At 43.4% G+C, this 25,224-nt stretch overlaps 1 protein-coding gene across 1 annotated transcript in view; it reads right to left on the bottom strand.

Moving 5' to 3' along the window:
- CPAMD8 (C3 and PZP like alpha-2-macroglobulin domain containing 8) overlaps positions 1 to 25,224 on the bottom strand; it is a 206,873-nt gene that overhangs the window by 32,631 nt on the left and 149,018 nt on the right. Inside the window, exons 29-33 of the mRNA XM_030219505.1 lie at positions 17,070 to 17,144; positions 7,633 to 7,798; positions 6,587 to 6,673; positions 6,029 to 6,165; positions 5,358 to 5,513 (exon numbers count right to left, since the gene is read on the bottom strand). Coding sequence (XP_030075365.1) covers positions 5,358 to 5,513; positions 6,029 to 6,165; positions 6,587 to 6,673; positions 7,633 to 7,798; positions 17,070 to 17,144 — 621 coding nt within the window. The remainder of the gene's footprint in view (positions 1 to 5,357; positions 5,514 to 6,028; positions 6,166 to 6,586; positions 6,674 to 7,632; positions 7,799 to 17,069; positions 17,145 to 25,224) is intronic.

A 25,224-nucleotide genomic window follows, 5' to 3' on the forward strand; every position in this document is an offset into this window, starting at 1 on the left:
GATGAGAAGATCAAATCAGGTATTTCAAAAAGAGAAAAGGCATATGGCCTGGCCCTAAAACCCAGAATTACTCTACCATATCTTAATTACTTTACACCAACTATCTAGACAGCTTTCTACTTTCTATAAACATTTTGAGTTGTTCTGGCTCAAAAAAGACATATTTATTTCCCAAAAATTTTATACAGCATTTACAGGGATATGCCAGCAGAAAATTAGCTCCCATAGATTTAACTTCTTCTCTATAAGCAAGGAAAATTTTCCTACAATCCTGTGTAGTTCTTGCCACATCCGGAAATATCCATATCTTTTGACCACAAAATAGTTTTTGAGATTTTTTAAAATAAAGTTTCAACAACGCATTTAAGTCTTGTTCAAAGACAAAAGATATCAAAAGGATCCTTCGATTTAATACTTCCGACATGGATTCCTCCAACAAAGCCGATATATCCTGAAGATTCAATTCTGATGATTGAGCATTCTCTGTTGGATTCACCTTGGATTGTTTAATTTCAGGAAGGTAATATATTTTATTAATCGGTGGTATAGCTGATTGCGGGTATGCCAAAACTTCAAGCAGGTATTTTTTAAAGAAATCCATCGGTGAAATTCCAATAGCAATAGGAAAGTTTAATATCCTCAAGTTTAAACGTCTATTATAGTTTTCTATTTGTTCCAACTTTGAAGCCATCTTTATTTTATCAACTATCAATGCTTCTGTGACCTTTTTAAGAGAGGTAATTTCTGTTTGCGTCTGTACACTTTGGGCTAACGATTCTTGTTTAGCAGACTCAAGAGCTTGGGTTAAAAGATCTATTTTATTAACCATCGACGCTGTATCTTGAGCTGTTTTAGTAACAGTTTTAGTTAAGTTTTGAATAGCTGCCCAGATAGTGTGCAAAGTTACCGCTTGGGGAGCCGCGAGCTCCAAGATCGTCTCCTCTGCTTCCTGGGGCACTGCACCGCAGTCTGAGGGCTTCCGGTCACCGCCTTCCGATTCCGTTGAGTCCTCGTCGCCGGCCCGAAGATTTGCAGGGCAAAGCGGTGGGTTGAGTTCCGGTGGGGACAAAGATGTTTCAGGCCCTAGTGGAGACGCCGCTCCTCCGGTCGCTCCAATCGCAGGGTCCATCTCGCCGGTTCCAACTGGGGTGCTCGAGAGAAATCGTAGGAGAGTTTGTTGAGTAGGGGTGGGAACAAGGGCTGGCCGCGGTAAGCCCTTAACCGTCCCCTTTCTCTTGGTATGCGGCATTAGGAAACACTCTCGAGGTAAAAGTCTAAGAGAATCGCAAACTCGACCCACAGCACCTCAAACACGAGCCGCCATCTTGACTCCACCCCCCTCGTCAGAACAGCATTTCTTTCATGAGGTTTAAAGAATGATTTAGAATTGAGGGATTTCAGCTGCACATATTATTTACAGGGATGTTAATCTGACAGCAGTATTTAGGCAACTTACTCCATTAGAATTCCAGGTTAAAATGTTTCAGGGATTGATGAGTAGGACTTAAGAGGTCCTTTTGGGGGGGGGGGGGGAGGGGGCAGAGGAAGTTTGGGATGTGTAGGTAGATGACAGTATGGAGAGCCATGGGTGGTACTATACCCCAGTGCAGCTGCATGCGATGAATAGTGGGAAATCACCTTTAAGCTGGAGAGTTTGTGGTATGAGCGAGAGTCTGTCCCATGTACTGTATAGCTGTTCTACACTGGCTGGGTTCTGGGATGGAGTGAGGCAGAACATGAGGATGATAACTGGGATGGATGTCCAAAAGAACTGGCAAAGTGTACATCTTGTGTTATTAGCCTGCAGATGCCAGTAATAACGAAGTGGGATAAAGATATTGATTGTGGGAAGGAAGGTAGTCTTGAGAAAGTGGGTAGCTGCATCTCCTCCTTTGGTGGCTAACACATGGATGATTGAGGTGGAGCTATGAATGAGATGGAGGTTCTGCAGGCTAAGTGGAGGGGAAGGAGAGAGAAGTGTCAGTAACACTGGTTGAAGGCACTATCTGGTGTTGGGAGTATAGTGGATGATAAGCATGACTGGAGACAGCTATGATAGGGTGATGGATTGTGGGGGGGGGGGGGAGAGGATCTAGGGAGTTCGGGGTGTTGCACTGGTTGATTGTTTATAGTTCATTAAGGTTGGAGTTGTTATTCTTGATATTTTTGAGGGGTCAGTGAATATTCTCTTTTGGATATTTGTATTTATAACTGTTGTGTTGAGCCTGAACATCCAACCTGTAAAATTTTGTAAACAAATACAAGGAAGATCAAGTGAATGTTCTGAATATCTTCAATCAAGAAATTGCATGAGCTTTCACCCACAGCATAACCGTACCTCTGGTTGAATGCGCCTTAAGCACAAAAGGGGAAACTTGACCTTTTAGCAAATAGGCTGAATTGAATTCCACTTTCAGCCAATGTGAAAAGGTCACCTTCATAGCAGCCTCATTTTTTGGATCCCCAAATAAAACAAAGATGGTCTGACTTAAGAAAATCATTCGTGACCTCCAGACATTGTATTAACATAACACTCTTTGAACATTTAGGAGTTATAAAAAAAACTTTAAACTTCCAAATTCCGCTGATGGAAAGCAGGTAGTTCCATGACTGGTTAACATGAAAAGCTGATACCACTTTCAGGAGAAAGGAGGGTACTGTCCTAATTGAAACTCCCACTTCTGTAAAATGCCAGAAAGTATTTCAATATGAAAGGGAATGCAATTCTAAAATCCATTAGCCAAAGTTATAGCTATACGAAAAAATAATATGTCTTCATAGTTAAATCTTTCAAGGTAGCTTTCTTTAGATACTCAAAAGGCATGGCTGCCAACCCTCAGACAGCTAGATTGAGATTCCAGGCTGGAACTATGCAATGTAATGGAGGATACAAATAGGAACTTCCTTGAGAAAATGCACAAAATCTGGATGGGAGCCTAATAAAACTCCTTCAAGGCAAGCAAGGAAACAAGCTAGTGCTGCTATCTGAACCCTTAAGGAGGTCAAGGCAAAACTGTTTTGGAGCCCATCCTGTAACAAAAACAAAATTTGAGCCACTGTCACCTGGAAAGGTGCAATTGTCCTTTCTTTACACCAAGATTTGAACACACTACAAACTCTAGTGTACACTACTGAAATAGCACATTTCCTGGTCTGCAAGACAGTGGTAATCACTGAATTCATGTAACCATTTTGCATCAGGCACACCCTCTCAAGAAAAAATGCTGAAGTGGAATATGCCAAATACAATCACCAAATGTAATGGTGCCAACACTCTGAACCCAACATGAGCCGTGTTTCGGCACCCAAAGCCTTCATCAGGGGTTCTTATGAGCCAGCAATAAAACCATTTAGAATTTTAAATGTCAACACAACAAATGCGGAAAATGAGTACCACAGGCTGCAGTCACAGAGACAAAAAACGCACGTCTGCAATACAAATGGCAAACAATGCTGTTGTTGAAAGGCCCACTATGTGGTTATGTGCGCCACTGACGTCTGCATATGTTTCTCTGCTCAACAAATAAGAACGGAAATCTCTATTGCCACTGACAAGCTCTTCACTTCCCCTTGTCAACTGACATAAGCCACTACAGTGGCATTGTCAGAAAAGGGGCTGATATTCAGACTGTGGGAGGAACTCTTGCTAATTCTCATGGTTGGCAGTCAGCCCGGATATTCAATGCCGGGTCATTTCCGGTGACCGGCATTGAATATTTGGTTCATTTCTGGCTGGTTTAAACTGACGGAGTTGATATTAGAGTTAGCATGGGTTCAGCCAATGGAAGTCTTGCTTCATTTCTTTGAAGGTGTGAATAAACATGTGGATAAAGGTGAGCCGGTTGATATAGTGTATCTGGGTTTTCAGAAAGCTTTTGCCAAAGTTCCTTATGAGAGACTCCTGAGAAAATTAAAAAGTCATGGGATAGGAGGCAATGTTCTTTTCAGGATTAGGAACTGGTTATTGAACAGAAAACAGAAGGTAGGGTTAAATGTCCATTTTTCTCAATGGAGGACAGTGAATAGTGCAGCGCCAAAGGGATCTGTATTTGGACCGGTGCTATTTAACATATTTATAAATGATCTGGAAAAAGGAACGATGAGTGAGGTGATAGCATCCAGATGACAGATGAAATTTAATTTGGACAGCCTCTAGTTGTTTGCTTCATGAGAGGTTTGCTGTTGAGAAAGTCCCCTATCAAACTTCCACCTGTGTCAGGGGACCTCAACGTCATCCTCACTGAGCTGATGAAAGCTCCTTTTGAGCCAATTGATTCCTGTCCACTGAAGTACTTGATCTGGAAGGTCTTGTTTTTTGTGGCAGTTACTTCAGCTTGCAAGGTCAGTGAACTTCAGGCCCTAGTAATAGGTCGTGTCTGTGTTCCATCTGAATCAGTCTATTGTCCTTCCAGCATTCTTTCCCAAACCTCATGCCCATCCTGGCGAAAGAGCAACTGCGCAAACTTGGGCTGCAAGTGAGCATTGGCCTATACTTGGACCAGACTAGGCCTTTCTGATTTACTTACTTCCCACTTTTCACCTCAACCCACACATTCCCAATGTATGAACCAGTTGACTCTTCCACCTCCTTCTAATCATTGTGACACAAGTAGATGCATTGCCTTCTCCTTCTGTGGTCCCCTGGAATGGAACTCACTTAATCAATTAAGAGATGAACCAAATTGTACTTGCTGTAAGACAGCCTTAAAGATTTATTCTCTGTGACTTTTAGAGAAGCTTGAGGCTGTAACTCTGGGGTATTGGGTAGGGTTACCATATGGCTCCAGAAAAAGGAGGACAGATTGAGGCAGTCTGGGTTTTACTTCCATTGCTTTCAATGGAGCAAAACCCGGACTGGATCAATGTGTCCTCCTTTTTCTGGAGCCATATGGTAACCCTAGTATTGGGTATAATTATTTTTCTCTCTTTACTTTCATGATGATATTGCCTTTCTGGATGTTTTCTATTTTTATTGTAAACTGCTTTGCTTTATGCTAAACCTTAAACTTTGAGCTAAACCTTAAACTGTGCATCACTGCCCCACTAGGATAGCTTTTTTTCACCCCCTGGGATCACAGTTGTTATCCATGATTGCAGCTAGGACTATAGCTTAATCTCTTGTAGCTATTCTTGGAAGGTCATCAATGGAAGGCACAGGAGACAAGAGATAGCCAACATAATCTCTGTCTTTCTTCCCTCCATATTTCAGAATGCTCGTCATCCAACCTGGAGGTGGCTGTGCATATAACTATGAAGTGATGCACCAATAGACAGCAAACCGAGGTCCTGTTTGGATGAGACATTCTGTTTAAAAATACTAAATGATTCCAACGATGGCCGACAAGCGACTGGCTTACCAAAGCTGTTTGAAGGATCTTCTTGTTGGACTTGTTGAGCTCAAAGGTCTCTTGATAGTCTAGATTAGTTGAAGCCAAAGAAACCGTAAGGTTGACACCTCCCACATAAGAAAGAATAGCATATTCTGACAGTGCCTGCAAAGCCACACATGTGTCCTATATCATTAATAAAAAAAAAAAGAAAAGTATGTTAGATTTAGTGACTGACAAAACAAATATTACACCAGCAAGAACATGCAAGAGTATGTTTTGCAAACAGGAAAACAAAACATTTTCCTTTTTATTTGTAAGTGTATGTTTCCTAAAAATACACTAATTCATTCATCACTTCTTCTACGTCAGTAAACTTGAACCCCTAAACATATCTTTGACTATATAAGCAAATGAACATCTGAGCTTTGTCTGTGCCCACATTATTTATTTATTTGTTGCATTTGTATCCCACATTTTCCCACCTATTTGCAGGCTCAATGTGGCTTACATACTACTACTACTATTTACTACTATTTAGCATTTCTATAGCGCTACAGGGCATACGCCAATAGTACCGTATTGCCGATCGCCAGTTCCAGTCTAACAGTTAGAAAGTGATGGTATATAAGGTTCATGTGTACAAGACACAATAGTGGATCGTAGAGAGGGGGAGTTATGTTTTGCCCATTTTTCTTTACCTGAGTGGATGAAAATCCTCCAAGTGCATTTCTCTGCTGTGACAGCCATTTAACAACCGGAAGGGCAGAGGCCACATCACCCAGCAGGGTGTAAGTCAGCAGTGCATAAGCTGTCATTTCCACTTCAGCAGAAACCACTAATGCAACCAGAGATGACATTAAAAACACTTCAGCAGCACAAAACAGTAACCTTGAGAGATTGGTTCACAATACACAGGGTAATCATAAGGAATTTAGCTACACAACAAGCACCCCATTTTTGAAGGGACCTCAAGAAAACACTACCAAGAAAACTCGCCATATGCTGGATCCTCACTCTCATTAGATTTCACATCTCCTGACTACAATAAACTTCACAGATGGAAGATAAGGAAGCACTGGGCAGAATTTGGAATAATCCCAAGCTTTACAGTATTTCCATTCACTCTGAGCCCACTCCTGGCTTCACATGCAGACTATATGTCCTCATATCCCCCCTCCCCCCCCACCAGGCTAGGCTCCCTCCTCCGACAGGAAGAAGTGCAGAAGTCACATGTTTCACATGGGCTTGTGCCATACCTGACTGGGAAAGGCCATCGTTAAAACCCATGAAAGTATCAGCATCAACAACCATGGTGCCTGTTAAGCTCCAATGAGTCAATCCATCTGAAATTTTAAAATATTGAAGTATAAGTAGGAGGAAAATTCTTCTCAACAAAATAAAAATTAAGATCATGCAACGTTTGCCATCTTGCTAATGTTCTCAAGTAAATCAGATGAGCAAGTGTAGTACTGTCATATCTGGCTACTTACTACCCTTTGTATATTTGGTAGAATGCTCGTGTAGATCGTACTTAGGCTTTAATTAAAATAAAAGCACAAAGGGGAAGAGGAATTCTCTGAGAAAATCCAGAAAGGATCAGTAAAACCCAACCCCTCCCCCACTTAAAAAACATCCCCTTGTTTTCCTCTCTTCAGCATCACTATCAGGAGAATTAGCATATTGTTGGAAACTAACAACTGCCCTACATTCTGCAATATGATGGGAGAATTGTGCCTGAGCCCATTCTGTGCCCAACCTCATTTTCCACTGCCAATCTCTAATGAAAAGCTGCTTCCAGCCAATGCAAAAACTTTTAAAATAAAGACATTTCAAGATCAACATATTAATATAAGATAATACATCAAGCCCAACATCCTGTCTCCATCACTGGGCCAGTGTAGGTCACAAGTCCTCGTCCAGTGGCTGGTGCAGTTCGATATATAGTATGTGTGATATATGTTTGGGCGTTCCTTTCCTATTATTAATCTTTTGATTTTATTTTAATTGTAAATCGCTTTGACTTATACATTAAACAAAAAAAAGGCGACCCATCAAATTTTAATAAACACACATTTTCTTACCTATCTTTCAGCTAACTGAATTGCCTCAGCATCTCTATGATATTGAGGGTTTTTTCCCAATTTATATCTAGGGGGGGGGGGGGGGAGAGCTTAGCCCTACAGTAGATATTTCCAGCAGCCCTTCCTCAGATACTAAAATATGTTCCATGCTCATAGGTAAGTAGAATTTTCTCTTTTCTTTTATTTCCAATGATCCAAAATGTAAAATGTCTCAAACGTACCTTGAATGATAGCCATGCTGTTCAATTTCCGAACGGCGACTGCAGCATGGTTACTGTGGAGTAAGGTCATTGAATATGCAGTCAGTGCTGTTGTGTATGGATCTTCAGCAGAATATAAATTTGATTCCAGGAAGTTTTTCGCTCTGGCCACTGCTGATTTTTCCTCCTAAGTGAGCAAACAGGGAGGTAACATCAACTCTATGGTATCTTTCTGATGAGCTCACGAATTGGTTAGCCTTTCAATGACATTGTAAGAAGTCTATTAGGAACTCTCTTTAAGTCAGTCTCTATTGTTCACAAGGTCAACATGTCCCTTTAGTTTATATGGATTCCTCTTTGGGCATTATATGAAGGTCTCTAGTTGCTAGAGCCACACCCTCTCTACATAGAAAAATCTCCCTCTCAGATTCCACTTCCCAGGGGTTTATGCTACACCTGGATAATGTTTTACATATATCCACTGTCACAACAGTGGGATGCCTGCATGTGATATTAATTGCCTAAAAGAAGTGCTCAATAAACCTACATTTTATATAAAGCAAAATGAAAGGGCTCTGATACAATTTTGGTTGGCCTAACTGGCACATGAATTATGTTGAATAATGATGCAAAGAGGCTTATTGAAAGTTTATACACTGCTTCAGCATTCCAGTTTTTCCTTAAAAGTTGGGCTGATACACACAACATGTTATGAAAGTGCCTATGAGCTCTGGAAAAATGTGGGCAGGAATTCCAATAATGAAATCTGTGTGAATTTTTCTCTCCCCCAAATATGCTCTTGCCGCGCCTCTATTTTCAGTTGCTAGAACAGCAGAAACTTGTAAATTCATTCAGCTGGGATGGGGGGCAGATTACTGCAAGATGTTTTTTTGACTTTGAGAGATTTTGTGAGAGTGCATATATGTAAACCTGCTTTGGTGGGTTTAATTGTTTTCTGTTATTTTGTCCAATTTGGCGATAGGGTTTTTGTTTGTAAATTTTCTATTGAATTAAAGCATGCTTCGGACACACAGTGGTAAGAAAATAGAAAAATGAAGGCAGATAAAGATCATATGGACTATCCAGTCTACCCATCTATTCTCCCTTAGAGAGAGTCTATGTATTTGTTCCAAGCTTTCTTAAATTCAGAACAGTTTTTGTCTCCACCACTTCCACCGAAAGGTTGTTCCACGAATTCATCACTTTTTCCATGAAGAAGTATTTCCTCAGGTTACTTCCGAGTCTATCCTGTTTCATCTTCACCCTATGCCCCTCATTCCAGAGATTCCTTTCAACTGAGACTCGTCTCCTGTGCATTTATGTTACATAGGTGTTTAAATGACTCTATCATATCTTCCTTCTCCTGCGTTTCTTCCAAAGTATACATATTGAGATCTTTAAGTCTGTCCCCATACGCTTTATGACGAAGACCACTGACCATTTTGGTATCCACCCTCTGGACCGACTCCATCCTCTTTATATCTTTTTGATGGTGCAATGTCCAAAACAGAACAAGGTTAAAAAGACAGGTAAAAAGTTACAGGTGGGGGTCGACTGTATGTTCGTTTACATATTGGAACGTGCCCAAAACATTGGAATACCAATGTGAGAAGACAACAAAACACAACAGGTATCCTTAACTTTGAGCAATGTGGATGGAAAGTAGAGTTGCACAGGAACAGAACTCTAATCTGTCCCCGTTGGAATCTTATCTATCTCCACAAGAATTTAATGGTACCTAAAAAAAAATTCCAGTTGGCTCTCTCAGTCTCTCTCTGGGTTCGAGTTGCAGCCCTTCAGGCAAGGAGGGAATGGAAGTTGGAACCTGGAACACTCAGGTGCACACTGTAAAGGAGGGGTTTGCTTCCTCCTCTTGGGTGGAGCCGGCAAGCCTGCGGAGCTCCCAGAGTTCCTGGACAGAATACTGCTGAAACTGGAACTCAGGGCCAAAGTATTTTATTGTCAAGGCAATTTCATACCAAAAATCATAATTAATTCTTCATAACAAAAGGTACAGCCCTCTTAATATAGTCTTCAAAAGAAAAAAAAAGGTACAGTCCTGTTCCCAAAATCCCTCAGCAAACGCTCAGCTCCTCAAGACCTCAGGTCTTCTATTAGGGCATTAGCTTTCCCTTCCCCCTCCTTCAGAAGGGTTTAGTATGAGTTCAGCACACTTCCAATATAGCACAACAGTTCAGAACAAATCTTCATGGACAGTCTTTGCACATCAAACCAATACCACAAATCACCTGCCTTTTCACAGCACAGAGGGAACCCTGTAAGGAGCAGGGTTCGCAGTTTCTCCCACCTCTCAGCACCACACCCGGTGTGGCCTCCTCCACTGCCTTCAAGTGCTGGGCAGGGCAACCTTTGAATTCTCCCACTCCATGGTAGCTGGCTCCTCTCCCTTAGGCAGCTCAAGTGGCAGGCTACTTCCTTCTTCCACATACTCCATGAAATCTCTCTCTCCCTTCGTCTCTCCTTCTCCCTGGTGACTGAGAGCCTCCAGGAAATCTGCTCTCCCCTTCTCACAGCTGGGGGGAATTATATACTGATGGTGAAGCCAGGGAAACTGAGCTTCATCCTTCCCTCACCTCTAGTGGGGAAGGGAGTAAGAGGCTCACCCTGGCTTGAGCCATTGCTCCCCCTGCTGGGACTGGGAATCCATTCCATCTTTTTAGGACTACTCTCCTCACTCATTCTTGCAAGGACTTCTGGGACCCATAGTTCTGGGCTCAACTGCTTCACTGGGGAATCTCTGGGGCTTGCCTTGTCACAACACATTCCATTCCTTTCCTAATAATACCTAACATTCTATTTGCTTTCTTAGCCATTGCAGCAAACTGAGCAGATTTCAACGTATCATCGACAACGACACCTAGATCCCTTTTTTGGTCCGTGACTCCTAACATGGAACCTTGCATGACGTAGCTATAATTCGGGTTCCTCTTTCCCACATGCATCACTTTGCACTTGCTCACATTAAACGTCATCTGCCATTTAGATGCCAAGTCTTGTAAGGTCCTCTTGTAATTTTTCAGAATCCTCCCGCGATTTAACGACTTTGAATAACTTTGTGTCATCAGCAAATGTAATTACCTCACTAGTTACTCCCATCTCTAGGTCATTTATAAATATGTTAAAAAAGCAGTGATCCCAGCACAGACCCCTGGGGAACCCCACTAACTACACTTCTCCATTGAGAATACTGAGCATTTAACCCTACTGTTTTCTATCTTTTAACCAGTTTTTATTCCACAAAAGAACACTACCTCCTATCCCATGACTCTCCAATTTCCTCTGGAGTCTTTCACGCCTTCTGAAAATCCAGATATACAATATCAACTGGCTCACCTTTATGCACGTTTGTTCACCCCTTCAAAGAAATATAGTAGATTGGTGAGGCAAGATTTCCCTTCACTAAATCCATGTTGACTTTGTCTCAATAATCCATGCTTTTGAATATGCTCTGTAATTTTGTTCTTTATGATAGTCTCTACCATTTTGCCTGGCACCGACGTCAGACTCGCCTGTCTATAATTTCCCGGATCTCCTCTGGAACCTTTCTAAATAGTACCTGGGGAGATCAGGACATATAGCTGCTCACAGGTTATCAAGTATAACTGTTCACAGGGCCTCTGCAAAGAGATCTTTCTCTCCTTTCTCCCTGGCTAAGTCTGAAGAAAAAACCAGCACATCCTAAATGAATTGAGCTCCTGGGCCAACCACAGCCCAGAACATGTTTTAAAAGTAGCAGGCCACATCACTGCAGGTTACCTCTTATCTGTGCTAACTAAAGAAGGAACAGTCTTTTCTCTGTAACAGCTTTAAACATAAACACGCACCAGCTGCTGGCCAAACTAGAGAACTACACTTCAAGAAATAATACAGTGTACAGGCTTAAAACCCACTGTTTTGTCACAGATACCTTACAATTATCTTGATGTTCCAGCTCTTTTCACAATGTATTTGGTTTACTTTTGCAATTAAGACTTGAAAAACTAAAAAAAAAAAAAAAAAGGACAATGACGAAAGTTCCAAATGATGCTGCTAGAACACAATCCAAGTCTAATCGGCTTGAACCAACTCATAGTGCTTCACAACTGCAAATGCCTCAATGGTGCCAAAAAAAGCAAATGTATGTGCCTGCATTAAGCGCATATCCCCATTATTCTATAATAAGCACGCAGATGATCAAAAGCCCCGCGCTGTTCCAAACAGCGCTTTAAAATAGCGCTGGAACAGCGCGGGGTGCTATTAGACCTATTATGATCAGAGATAATGCATGCAAATTTAAGTAGCACAATTATCTCTGATCATGGGGTAGAAGTGCGGGCGAATTGTGCCTGAGCATGCGCTCAGCACAATCCTCCCGCACTTGTTTGACAGCTCTGGGCTGTCAAAAGCCCAAACCTGTCAAACACAGGGGCTGGAGGTCCATGGAACCACCAGGCCCTGACTACCCCTGCCCCGAGCAACGGGGGCTGGAGGTCCAGCGGACTTCCGGTCCCCTCGATGATCCTCCCCCCAGGTTCAGGGAGGGCTGGAGATCCGGTGGGTCTCCAGCCCCCCCAAACCCCCAGAAAATGGTCCCTGGTGGTCCAGTGGCCGCCGGCCAAACCCCCCCCTCCCAGCGAGTGACAGGGGGGAGCTGGAGGTCCAGTGGACCTCCAGCTCACCCTAAATCCCCTCCCCAGCGTTGTCTGCCGAATCCCTGGTGGTCCAGCGTGAAAAAGAACCCCCTCCCGGCCCCCCTACCTTAGTTGGAGGAGGGAGGTAGCCTGCCTCCCTCCTCTTCCTTGGGTTGACGCCGCCGCAAAATGGCGGTGCCCAGCCTCTCCCAGTGCATCCTGGGATGCGCTGGGTGGGGCTACAGACCATATAAGGGAATCAATTAATGGCGCCTTTGATGCATGAAAGTGGCACATAGCTCTAGGTGCTAGTTTATAGATTTGCCCCGTAAGACTATTTTTTTGGTGCTAACACAGCAACCACATAACTTTATTTTGGAACTAAAGAAACAGTTCTATTGAAGGAGGACTAAGAAATCTCACTTCAAAAAAAACAGAGTTACTTTACAGTGTGTATTCTGTTTGTGTGTGTGGGGGGGAGGGGGAACACAGGGAATGGTCCTCCATCCTTAGACTGCATGGATTTTGCTCCTCCCCCCACCCGACAAAAACATTTCTTTAACTCTCTTGGTGAGCTAACAGCAGAGGAATGTGGTTGTGTTAATTTCAGTAATTTAATGTAATATAATCAAATTGGCCTCTCTTTATTTCCTCTAAGATTTAACCTTTACCCTCTTTTGTAACCTCCCTGGGTTCTTTGCCTCATTAGAAACACTTGCTCATCTGTGATGGAGCACTTAAAACTTAAAATGGAAACTCCCATGTTAAAACAGATTCTGGTGTTTTTCCAGCTTTGCTCAAAATTGTTGCTCTATCACCCAGGCGAAAACAAAATAAATGAGAGCCTGTGTGGTTGAGACAAATTAGCATTTGGTGCACCATCATGACCAAGTGTCTCGCAGAATACAAAAGCCCACATTTAAGTACATGGAAAAAAAAGTAGTCCCAAAAAAAGAGGGATGCACACAACCTGAAATGTACTTTCTACAGTTCTAAAACAGTTCATCCTTTGCCCAAGGCTCTGAATTCCCTGCATCTTCAGTAAAGGAAAGAGTTCCACAGGGAAAAAAGGGTCTTTCAAGAGGATGGGAGGAGTTTTCCCAGTCCTTCATTTTAGTATGAAGCAGGGACGCATTGACCTTGAAAGCTGTACAGTGAAAACTTTTTTTCTTTTTCATGCCATTTATTCATTTTTAGGATTTTCTGTTTTTCTTTTTAATTCATTTTAATGCCTGTTAAAAACAATCTAGTATGCAATAATTTAATTTGTTGTGTTCCTTTAGACAGATGGTAGGCACCTAGGTTTCGTTACAGAATGCTATCGTAGCTTGATATTGGCACACCTAACATTTAATGCCCGTACTTATACCAGCCATAGAGCTGACATAAGTGTAGGAGACTAAAAGGGGAATTCATCAACTGGCGTTAGGGCTTTAAGTCGCGTTAAGTAGCCCTTAACGTGACTTAAATGGCCCTAATGCAGCGTGACTAAAAATACCATGACGATATTTAAGTCACCACTGTTTACACAGCAAAGAGATGTAAAATATGCAAATGCATGTTTTGCATCTCATTACAATGGAAATACCATACTTGTGATAATACACCGCAAATCATGTCAGGGACCAAAACTCATGGTAAAATAACCCCCGATTTTTGCCAGGGTTTTTTTACTGTACAGGAGCATCAGGCAGCAAAGATGCAACCCGCTGCTCTTGAGCCTGAAGATCTGGGTCCCCCTAGTCTTCTGGTTCCTCCAACTTAAGCCCCTCCCCCGCACAAGGCCTGCCCACTCACCATAGGGGCTACTTCTAAAAACCATTGATGGTGTAATGTGGGGAGGGGTGTCTTCAGGCAGGAGCAATGCCCAGTCATTCCATACACTGGCTTCAAACCGGTGTGACTGCCGCTAGGGACCATATTTTCATATATGGAAATATGACTTCTGGCAACAAGTTGCATGAGACTACTGCTAAAGGCACCATTATGAAGTTGGCACATGGACTGGGAATCACTCCTGCCTGGGGAGTCCCAGATAATTTCCCCCTGGACCACCGATGTGGGTTGGCTTTGTGACGGAGGGGAGGGGGGGGGGCTTGTCAGGGGATGGACCCGGAAGCCTGAGGGGGGTACCCAGATCTTCAGACCTGGGAGCATCGAGCCGCAGCTTTACAGTCCAATGCTCCCAGGCAGTGGGTGGCTCATAAGCAGCATGATTCTATTGCCCCAGGATTCAGCAACCTGCGGTACCAGAATCCCACAGTTTTATACTTCAGAGAAAGCAATGATTGGCTGTCGATCCAGCACAGTATTTTTCTTAGAGCTTCACGCGCCACGTTTTGCTAGTTTCTTCTCCTTCCTGCCAAAGGAGAGGGTTTTGTACAGCGGTTCATCATATCAGCTTTCAAACTTGGTTTTACATCGATAAATACATATGTCCTTTTATCTAGATGTCTTTGAGAGACTGCAAAGACTCCTGGGGTAGGCCGGTTGGTCAAAACAAGGCCGTGTCAAGTCTTTAAAGCTACACAATAAATCTGGACTAATCAAGCACTGTCAAGAGACCTTTTTTGCGTCATCTTCTCTGTGTCTTGTGTGATTTTGAGGGCATCAAGGTGTGGTAAAGGGCGAACTTTAATTGCACCTTGATGAATTCTCCCCAAATATATATATAGTGGATCCTATACTGTAAAATTTAAGAGGCCCCCTCGATTAAGTAGAAAGTCAAGTTTAGGTTTAATAGTTTTTGATGCTAGTTAAGCATGAGGTCCCTTGTAATGTGAGGCCCTAAACTGTTGCTTATCTAGCTTATGTGTAGGTCCAGCCCTCTGTGCAATGTAAGTTAAGTAGATATTTGCAGAATACTGCCTAGTGCCTCCACTTACACAGCGTGTGCACACATACTCCAGTAAGTGATGGTATTTTAAACATTTACACGTGTAACACGTGGTTGCCTAGATTATAGATTTGTTCTAATGCTTTCTGCTAGAACTGTGCTCAATAGCATATTTTACTATTGGGACAAATACAAATAATGAAAAATATCATTCGGTCGAATACAAATACTGAATACGAATAATGGGCATTGAGCTTTAACATAACAAATAATAAAAGAAGCAAAATGAAATCAGAGATCAAGTGTTTATTTCAGTATGAATTATAACAGTAGAGCCCCAGACTATTCGTATTTGAATTTAAATCACTATTCGGCTAAATACGAATAATGTATTTGGGGCTGAATCAAATACGAATATTTGGTACAACCCTATTTTCAGCACACACAAAAACAAATTGAAAGTTGTGACTTATGCTCTTTTCTAAATGCAGTTCTTATGCTGGCGCATTTGTTTCTTCAATATGGCTGCCAGAATTCTGCGTATCACACTTTCTCAACCAAGTAAAATTATATTCAAGTTATATCAAAGTATCCCAAACCTGTCCCGGTGATCTCATAGTCATTTGAGTTTTCAGGATAGTTACAATAACTACATATGACATAAGTCTGCATACACTGGACACCCAATATATTCAAATTCTTCTCATGCAAACGCTGAATGTGGGTCACTAGGATGAGTTTTGAATGTCCTGAGCTAATCTCTTTGATTGAATAACCTTTATAACCCACCTTCCACAAAATGTCAAAGAGGCTTACAATAAAAAATAATACAATAATTCGTACGAGGATCTATAAGAGCACAAGCTCTTCGCACTCATTAATTTCTTGCTTTATAGTATTATGTGCTGTTTGGTTTTGTTTGTGTTTTATATATTGTAATTTGAATAAATAGATTGAAACCTTAAAATATAATACAATAAAAACCAATAAAAATTGTATATCAATGCATAAAAACATTATCCATAAAGACAACCTAGTAGTTAACAGTTGAGGGGGGAGGTTATCAATGTGGGCAACTGTTAGGGTGTGTTATTTTACCGTTAACCCCAGTTATTAGTGACTAGGCCCCATTCCGACTTAGCAATAAAGTAGCATGTCAACTGAAGTTTACTTCATAAGTTCAATGTGGCTTACATACAGTATGAAGAAAACAATAATATTAAAATCAGATCCTAACCACAACAGCTCTAGAACAGTGCAAATAGGTATATATATACATGCACAGTAGCCCATGTTGATAACTATGCCACTGAATGGGGGAGGGAGGAGAAAAAGGGTGGTAATGCTAACAACCCCTGCTGAGAACAGCAAAGATGCTATGATATGGCAAAAGGCAAGTGGCCAACTACCCTGGCATGCCTCTATGGGCACCCTTAAAACTTAAGCAGAGGATTTTGAACCCAGATATAATCAGCCTCCTCCCCCTCAGAAGTATATGTGCTGAGTTATTTGGAATAAATGTATCTGTTGTAAATCACTTTCAAAAGACCTTAATACAGTAATACATTGAATTACAGTAACATAATTTACCAATGACTCCTAGAGAAAGCATTACCCTTAGTTAGATTTGCTGGGTCTAGAAAAAAAGTCAAACTTGGAGAATAGATTGAAGATTTTTTAAAACATGACCATACAGTAGAAAAAAACATTAGCTGTCAAGGACAACTGGCTGTCCAGTTTGGCCCCCAAACTAAACTATAAATTTAGATAATAAAAAAACTAAAAGCATGTGCTCTGTGGCAAATATTCACTCACAGGACAATGTCAAAATCAGTTCACAGGACTATTTTCATCACATCATCATAATCAAGAAATGTATTAAGTTATGTCCAATAAAAAAGGTATCATCTTATTTTCTTTTCCATGTTTTATTTTGTTTAATTTCTATTGATAACCATCACATGACCAAAACTGCATTCCCAGCATCATACCTCAGATGAGATACCCGTTTCCAAGAGAGATGCCACTACATAAGCTGTCAGAGCGATCTTTCCATGGATCCCACCCTGGAAGACAAATAAAAATGAAAAGGCATACCTAGCAGGTATAAATCAGTGAGATCATAAATCAGAGAGCTCAGTTGCTCTCAGTCCAGGTGCTGTGCAAGGACTTCCAGAGGAAGAAAACTACACTGGTGAGTATTTTACTTGCTAGGAAATTGCACTTAATGGAAAAAGGTAGACAGAGTTAAATTGTAATCTCAGTGTCATTATTTTAAGTTACTCTGCTTATTTAGCAAAGGCAGTTTAGGGAATAGTTTTAACGTTTAAATTCTATTGCTACATTTCATATTTCAGATATTTTAGAGTTTAGACTAACATTTAAAGTTACTGTTTTAGACTTTACCACAGCATCAGTGTAGAGCACAGTTAACACACAAAGGAAACCTCCATTTAGTATTCACTGGTCTGGCATGAACGATAAGGAAGATCTGTTTACACTAGGCCTTTCTCCACCTTCTACAATGGAGATAAGAGGGGCAGAGCCCCCCCCCCCCCCCCCCCTTGGAGTTGCAGCTGCTGACACCATCCTGCTACCCTTCTCTCCTGGAGCCAGGGTTTCTTATGTCTCCTGGCTCCCACTTCTGCTGCCACACCTAGAGCTGCAGGAAGGATGCAAGACTTGCACTGCAGCTCCTTCCTGCACAGTGCAGCAGGGTTGCCAGGTGGGCGGTTTTACTGCCCAATTGGGCGGGTTTTTGCCAGCGGTGGCAGGAAAATTTCGCTGGCTGCGGTTTTTTGGGCGGTTTTCCCATCGCCGCTGTGCAAGTTCGGCGTTTTTTTCCGGGGCTTCTATTGGTCCAATTCGGTCCAATAGAAGCTTTTCCGGGGCTTCTATTGGTCCAAATTGGACCAATAGAAGCCTTTCAGGGGCGGGGCTCGGTGATGCAGAAGACGGGGATTGGCTACGGGCGGTTTTTGGCCGGGTTTACGGCTGTTTCGGGCTGGGAAAATTTTTCACAGCTGGCAACCCTGCAGTGCAGCTTAAAGCTGAAGAACTAAGCTGCATGGGCAGGCAGGGCTAATGCAAATGGTACTATATTGGTGGGCATGGCAGATTTTGGAACTGCCCCCCCCCCCCCCCCCCCGTCATGCTTACACTTGCTGTGTTGCACTGGCCTTGAAAGGGAATGCTCTTTTGAACAAATAAACCCACAGGACTATGCAATACCAACACTGTGGCACTGTGCTGCAAACCCTCAAATCTTTATCACATCCTGCCAGTTATCATATGGCCTCAAACTAGTCACTAGTTTTGGACCGGGATACAATGGGGGTCAATACTGAAAGTGATTTAACCCAGCTTGAGAGATTACTAGCCTGGTTAAATCATCCTTAGCAAGATGTGGCCTCCAAAACTGAACAAAATGCTACAAAAGTGAGGCCTCACCAATGACTTGTACAGGGGCATCAATATCTCCTTTCTTCTGTTGGTTATACCCCTCTCTATGCAGCCTAGCATCCTTCTAGCCGTGGCCACCACCATGTTGCATCGTTTCATCACCTTGAGATCAGTGGCGTAGCCAAGAGTGGGCCCGGGTGGGCCCAGACCCACGCACTTTGAGCTCAGGCCCACCCAGTAGCAGCACACCTATGATGTGGCTGGCAGGGATCCCCAAGCCCCACCAACCGAAAACTCCCATCAACTGTTCCTCTTGCATACCTTGTAAAGAGCAGATCTTCATCTGCAGTGAGCAGCGACTGATATGTACTTCTCGCACCGGCCCCACAGCCTTCCCTCTGATGTATTCCTGGAAGCAGGAAGTTGCATCAGAGGGAAGGTTATGAGGCCAATATGAGCAGTGTGAATTAGTTGCTGCTCGCTGCTGGTGAAAATCTGCTATTTAAAAGATATGCAGGGGAGGGAGGGATGTTTGAGAGACCATATGGCATGCAGGCGAGAGAGGGAGAGACCAAATCACTTGTGGGACAAGGCAAAGTTCTTCTGCCCACCCATCTTGGGCCCAGGCCCATCCAAAATTGGGTGTCTGGCTAAGCCCCTGCTTGAGATCCTCGGACACCATCACCCCAAGGTCCCTCCCTGAGCTATACTTATCAATTTCCTCCTATCTGGTGCATCTCATTTGGATTTCTGCACTCTGTGCATCACTCTGCACTTCTTTACATTACATTTTAACTGCCAGACATTTGACCATTCTTCTAAGTTTTGGAGAGCTCTTCTCATACTTTCTACTCCCTCCAGGGTATCCACTCTATTGGTTACCTTTATCTTTATTTATTTTTATTTTATTGCATTTGTATCCCACATTCTCCCACCTATTTGCAGGCTCAATGTGGCTTACATAGATTAATAACATTGTCAATTCGGATAACAAATCAGGTTCAGTTAGTAATGTGTAGTGATTAGGAAGGGGAAAGAAGAAGGAGGAGAGTGAATAGGGAAGTTAGAGAAGGTCAGTGTTCATAATTGAGTGGATTGGTAGTGGGGTTGTCGTTCTCATTGTGTTATCTGCAAAAAGGCAAACATTTTCTTCTAACCCTTCTGCAATATCTCTCACAAATATATTAAACAGAATCAGCCCCAGTACCGACCCCTGAGACACTCCACTACTTACTTTCCTTTCCTCCGAGCGAATTCCATTTACCACCACCTTCTGTTACCTGTTCAACCAGTTTCCAATCCATTTGGTTCCTAAGTTCAGCCTTCTCGGCTTATTCATGAGTATTCTGTGAGGAACAGTATCAAAGGCTTTACTGAAAACCAAGTAGACTACATCTAGCGCATGTCCTTTATCCAGTTCTTTGGTCACACAGTCAAATAAATCAATCAGATTTGTCTGGCAGGATTTTCTGTTGGTAAAGCCATGTTGCCTTGGATCTTGCAACCCATTGAATTCTAGAAAGTTAACTATTTTTTCCTTCAGCAGTGACTCCATTATTTTTCCTACCAGTGATGTGAGGCTTACTGGCCTGTAGTTTTCCACTTCTTCCCTGCCCCCGCTTTAGTGAATAGGGACCACAACAGCTTGTCTCCAATTCCACAGAACCTCTCCTATCTCTAAAGATCTATAAAATAAATCCTTAAGAGCAGAAGAGTAGCCAGGTTTTGGCAAAGGGGGAGCTGACAGTGTAAAAAAATAGGCACCAGCATGAGCAGGTTTATAAAATCATGTAGACACCGTTTTCATTGGAAGTTTGTTTGGGGGAGCAACTGCTCCTCTTGTGCCCCACCAAGCTATGCCTCTGCTTAAAAGGTCCCACCAGGACTTCTCAGAGCTCCTTCAGTATTCTGGGATGTATTCCATCCAGCCCCATAGCTTTGTCCATTTTCAGATTTTCAAGTTGTTTATAAATGTTTTCTTTAGTGAGCGGTGCAATATCCACTCCATTCTCAGATATACCCTTGGCAGCTGACTGAGGACCTTCTCCAGGATTTTCTTCTGTGAACACTGAAAAGAAGTATTTGTTTAGGACATTCACTTTACCCTCATCACTCTCCACATAGCGGTTCTCATCATCTTTCAGTCTTACAAGCCCATTTCTAGTTTTTCTTATTTCCCCAATGTATCTGAAAAATGTCTAGTCACCTCTCTTTACACCTTCAGTCATTTTTTCTTCTGCCAGTGCTTTTGCTAGCCATATTTCCATGATTATCTTGTTGCATTCTTCTGTATTTCTTGAATGCAGTCTCTTTTGCCCTTATTTTTTCATCCACTTGTTTAGAGAACCAGATATGCTTCCTGTTTCTCGTTTTTGTTTTCTTTCCCTGTATAAAGATCTGTTGCCATATTTATAGCATCTATCAGCTTGGGTCACCGCCCTTCCACTTTTCCTATGCCTACCCATGCCGTTAGCTCCTTCTTCAGGTATTTCCCCATTTTACCAAAATAAATTTTGTGCATCTGCACTCTGCCTTTGCTCTTACATCAAATCATAGCATGTGAAGATCACTATTACTTAGTTGAGTAATCATCTGGATGCTGGAAACACTTCTCCATTTGCAAATACCAGATCCAGAGTTGCCCCTTCCCTCATGGGTTCCATCACCATTTCTCTGAGCAAAGCACTTTGATAGGCATCCACGATCTCTCCGCTTCTTTCTGATTCTGTTGATGGGATGTTCCAATCCACATCCAGCAAGCTGAAATCTCCCAACATCACCTCCCCTTTCATTCTGAGATAATGGATATCTTCAATTAGATCCTTGCCCAGCTTCTCCATTTGTGCTGGAGGTCTGTAGATAACACCTGTGTAGATACACATTCCATCTTCTCTTTCTAGGACAATCCATATAGCTTCTTCTTTCTTCAGGTTCCCTACATTTCTGCCGCTCTGCTGTTATTTTTCACATACAGTGCCACGCCTCCATCTTAACAAGATTATAGCCTGGTATGATCACTTCCCATTCATGGGAATCATTGAACCATGTCTCTGTAATGGCAACAATATCTAAGTCTTCCTCCAACATCAGGGCTTGCAAATTTTGAACCTTTTTACATAGGCTACGAGCATTTGTGCTCATTGCTTTCCATGTGTAATTGAGTTTAGATGGTTTTCCATATTAACATTACCTTTCCCACTACCATCATGTTTTTCCTGGGGGTGACTTTTTGAATTCCCTTGCTTCCATTTCCCCCCCCCTCCAGTATTATTATCTAGAAACATACTGTCTGAATTCTCCCCAATGATCCTTTTTTTCTGTCACAGAAGACATGGCCCATCATTACAGTACAACCTGCTGTGTTTCCATGTACTGACCCATCCTCCTATGTATCTAAAACCTTCTTCTTTACACCAGGCTTCAAGCCACTTATTGAACTTCTCTGTTGGTTGGTACTTCTGGTAGCAGAGGATCCTGGAAGGCATTTCACTAGGTTGGGGCCCTTGAACTGTGTTCCTAAGTTAATGTCTCTTATAATGGAGTCTCCTAGCAGTAAGAATTTTCTGCTTTGATGCTCCAACGCAGCAAAGGAATTACATAGGGGCAAAGGTAGGGAGGGTGAATGCCTCTGTGACACAAGATGTAATCTACTTGAGCCTACTGAGAAGCATAGATTCCTCTGTTGCTTTATTCTCTATGGCAGTGCTGGTGATAAATTGGGTAGTCCTGGATGTTTCCTTAATTGTTGCCAATTCCTTCTTTGGTTTGTTGATTTCATCTTTCATAGCTGATATTTGGAGACAAATGGGGCAAGCTATATAGGAAGAACTAGCTTAAGGGTGGGTGGGAGAGAGTTGGAAAGGGAGGGACTATAAAGTCAGCAGGAGGAAAATATAGCAAATTATAGCAGCAAGCAGCTCTGCAAATGAGAGGAAAAGAAGGTTTATTTTTATCCCTGTATAGGATAGATGGAGGTAAAGTCAGCAATGTTCTAGGAAGACATTAAGGAGAGACACACAGGTAAAAGAACAGTTTAGAATCTATGAACCAAACCAAGCATCAATATCTGAAAATATATAAATTCAGAAAGGTGAAATTAGATCTTACCTGCTAATTTTCTTTCCTCTAGACCCTCCAGACTGGTCAAGACGCATGGGTTATGTCCTCCTACCAGCAGAGGGAGACTGAGAAACACTGAGCTTTTGAATACTGTATATATAACCTGTGCAGTACATCCACTAGCCAGTATAACCCTGACAAAGCAGAGAAAACAAAAACATCAACTAGAACTAACAACCCCGTACGTGGTCACTGTCAACTGGACACTTTCTTCATATCTTTCATTGTGTCCTTTGTATTGTGTGTGCTTCCACAGGTGGACTAACAAACACGGTCACACCTGACCAGACTTATAAAAACAAAGTCTGAAACCATAGAAACCACACTCAACAGCTGCCAAGATAGAACAACAGACAAACCGACCTCCTGGCCTACAGTACAGACAGGGCGGGCCTTGACCGGTCTGGAGGGTGTAGAGGAAAGAAAATTAGCAGGTAAGATCTAATTTCACCTTCCTCCACGACCCTCCAGACCGGTCAAGACGCATGAGACGTACCCAAGCAGTAAGATCCTAAGGGCGGGATCCACGTAGGCCAGAGGTCAACACTGCAGCCCCAAAACCTGCCTCATCCTTGGCATGCACATCAATCCTGTAATGTTTAACAAAGGAATGCAATGACGACCAAACCGCCGCTCGACAAATATCTAACGGAGGAATCATACTACTCTCCGCCCAGGAGGTCGCCATTCCCCTGGTAGAATGAGCCGAAAATTCCTTAGGGACCATGCGGCCCTTCAGCAAATACGCCGAAGCAATTGACTCCTTCAACCATCTAGCTATCGTAGCTTTGGAAGCTGCCGCGCCCTTCCTTGCACCACCATGGAGAACGAACAAACAATCAGAAAGCCTATAGTGTCGAGTTCTGGAAACGTAACAGCGCAAGACTCTTCGCACATCTAACTTGGCCAGTCGACGCTGCTCTGCATCCCCCGCCAAGTCACCCAAAACTGGCAAGGAAATCACTTGATTCACATGAAATTCTGAAACCACCTTGGGCACAAAGGACGGCACCGGGCGCAACGAAACCTTCTCCTTGGAAAAAGACAGAAAGGGCTCTCTACAAGACAAAGCCTGAAGTTCTGACACTCGCCGAGCTGAAGTAATAGCCACCAAGAACACCGTCTTTAGGGACAGATCCTTATCTGAAACAGAAACCAAGGGCTCAAACGGCGGCCTCACCAAAGCCTCCAAAACGAGATTCAAATCCCACGGAGGCACCATCCGCCGCCGGGGCGGGCGCAGTAACTTAACACCCTTCAAAAATCGAACCACATCAGGACTAGAAGCTAACGACTTTCCCTGGAGCTTCCCACGGAAACACGACAAAGCCGCCACCTGCACCTTCAAAGAGGACAAGGCCAAACCCCTGTCCATACCATCCTGTAAAAACTCCAAGACATCTGTCACCGACGCCCGAAAGGGAAGAACCTGCCTACCTGCACACCAATGCTCAAAGACTCTCCAGACCCGGACATACGCCAGCGAAGTGGACTGCCTACGCGAACTCAACATTGTATCAATCACTCTGGACGAAAAACCTTTCTTCCTTAACCTGTGCCTCTCAAGAGCCAGGCCGTAAGCGAGAACCGATCCGGATCTGGCATAACTATCGGTCCCTGACACAACACCCCTGAATCTGACAACGGCAGAGGATCCGCTATCGCCAACCGCACCAGATCTCCGTACCACGGCCGACGTGGCCAATTCGGGGCTAACAAAATCACTTGTCCGGGGTGCCGAGCGATGCGCTGAATCACTCGACCGACCAACGGCCATGGAGGAAACACATACAGCAACTCCTGCGGCCACGGCATTAGAAGCGCAGCTATGCCTTCCGCTCGAGGATCCCTCCGGCGACTGAAAAACCTCTGAACCTGAGTATTGCGGGCCGTTGCCATGAGATCCATCACGGGAAGTCCCCAGATCGCCACAATGCGATTGAACACCGACCGATGAAGCGACCACTCCCCGGGGTCTAGAGCATGTCTGCTTAGGTAATCTGCCTCCACGTTGTCTACTCCAGCCACATGCGCCGCAGAGAGCGCTAGAAGATGAACCTCCGCCCATTGACACAACAGCACCGCCTCCTCCGCGACCGCCTGACTCTTTGTGCCCCCTTGACGGTTGACATAAGCCACGGCGGTGGCGTTGTCGCAAAACACCCTGACTGCCTTCCGCACCAGCACACTCTGAAACGCCTGAAGCGCTAGCCGAATGGCCCGGGTTTCCAAACGATTGATGGACCACTGAGCTTCTACCTGAGACCAGCGTCCTTGAGCTACCTGACCGAGACAATGAGCTCCCCAGCCCTGAAGACTGGCGTCTGTGACGAGAACCACCCACTGCGGAGCCTCCAACGGCATTCCCTTTTCCAGATTGCCTGGATCTAGCCACCACTGGAGACTGAGGCGTGGGGTTACCGGCAGCTGGAGGCGTACATCCAACTCCTGCGACAGAGGCGCCCACCGACTGAGAAGAGCCGACTGCAACTGCCGCATATGCGCCCGGGCCCACAGAACTACCTCTATGGTGGCCGCCATTAACCCCAGGACTTGCAGATACTCCCGGGCCGTCGGAGCCGCCTCCGACAGAAAGAGACGAATCTGACCCTGCAACTTGCGAAT

Source organism: Microcaecilia unicolor, chromosome 11 (assembly GCF_901765095.1).
Source record: "Microcaecilia unicolor chromosome 11, aMicUni1.1, whole genome shotgun sequence".
Classification (NCBI taxonomy): Eukaryota; Metazoa; Chordata; class Amphibia; order Gymnophiona; family Siphonopidae; genus Microcaecilia; species Microcaecilia unicolor.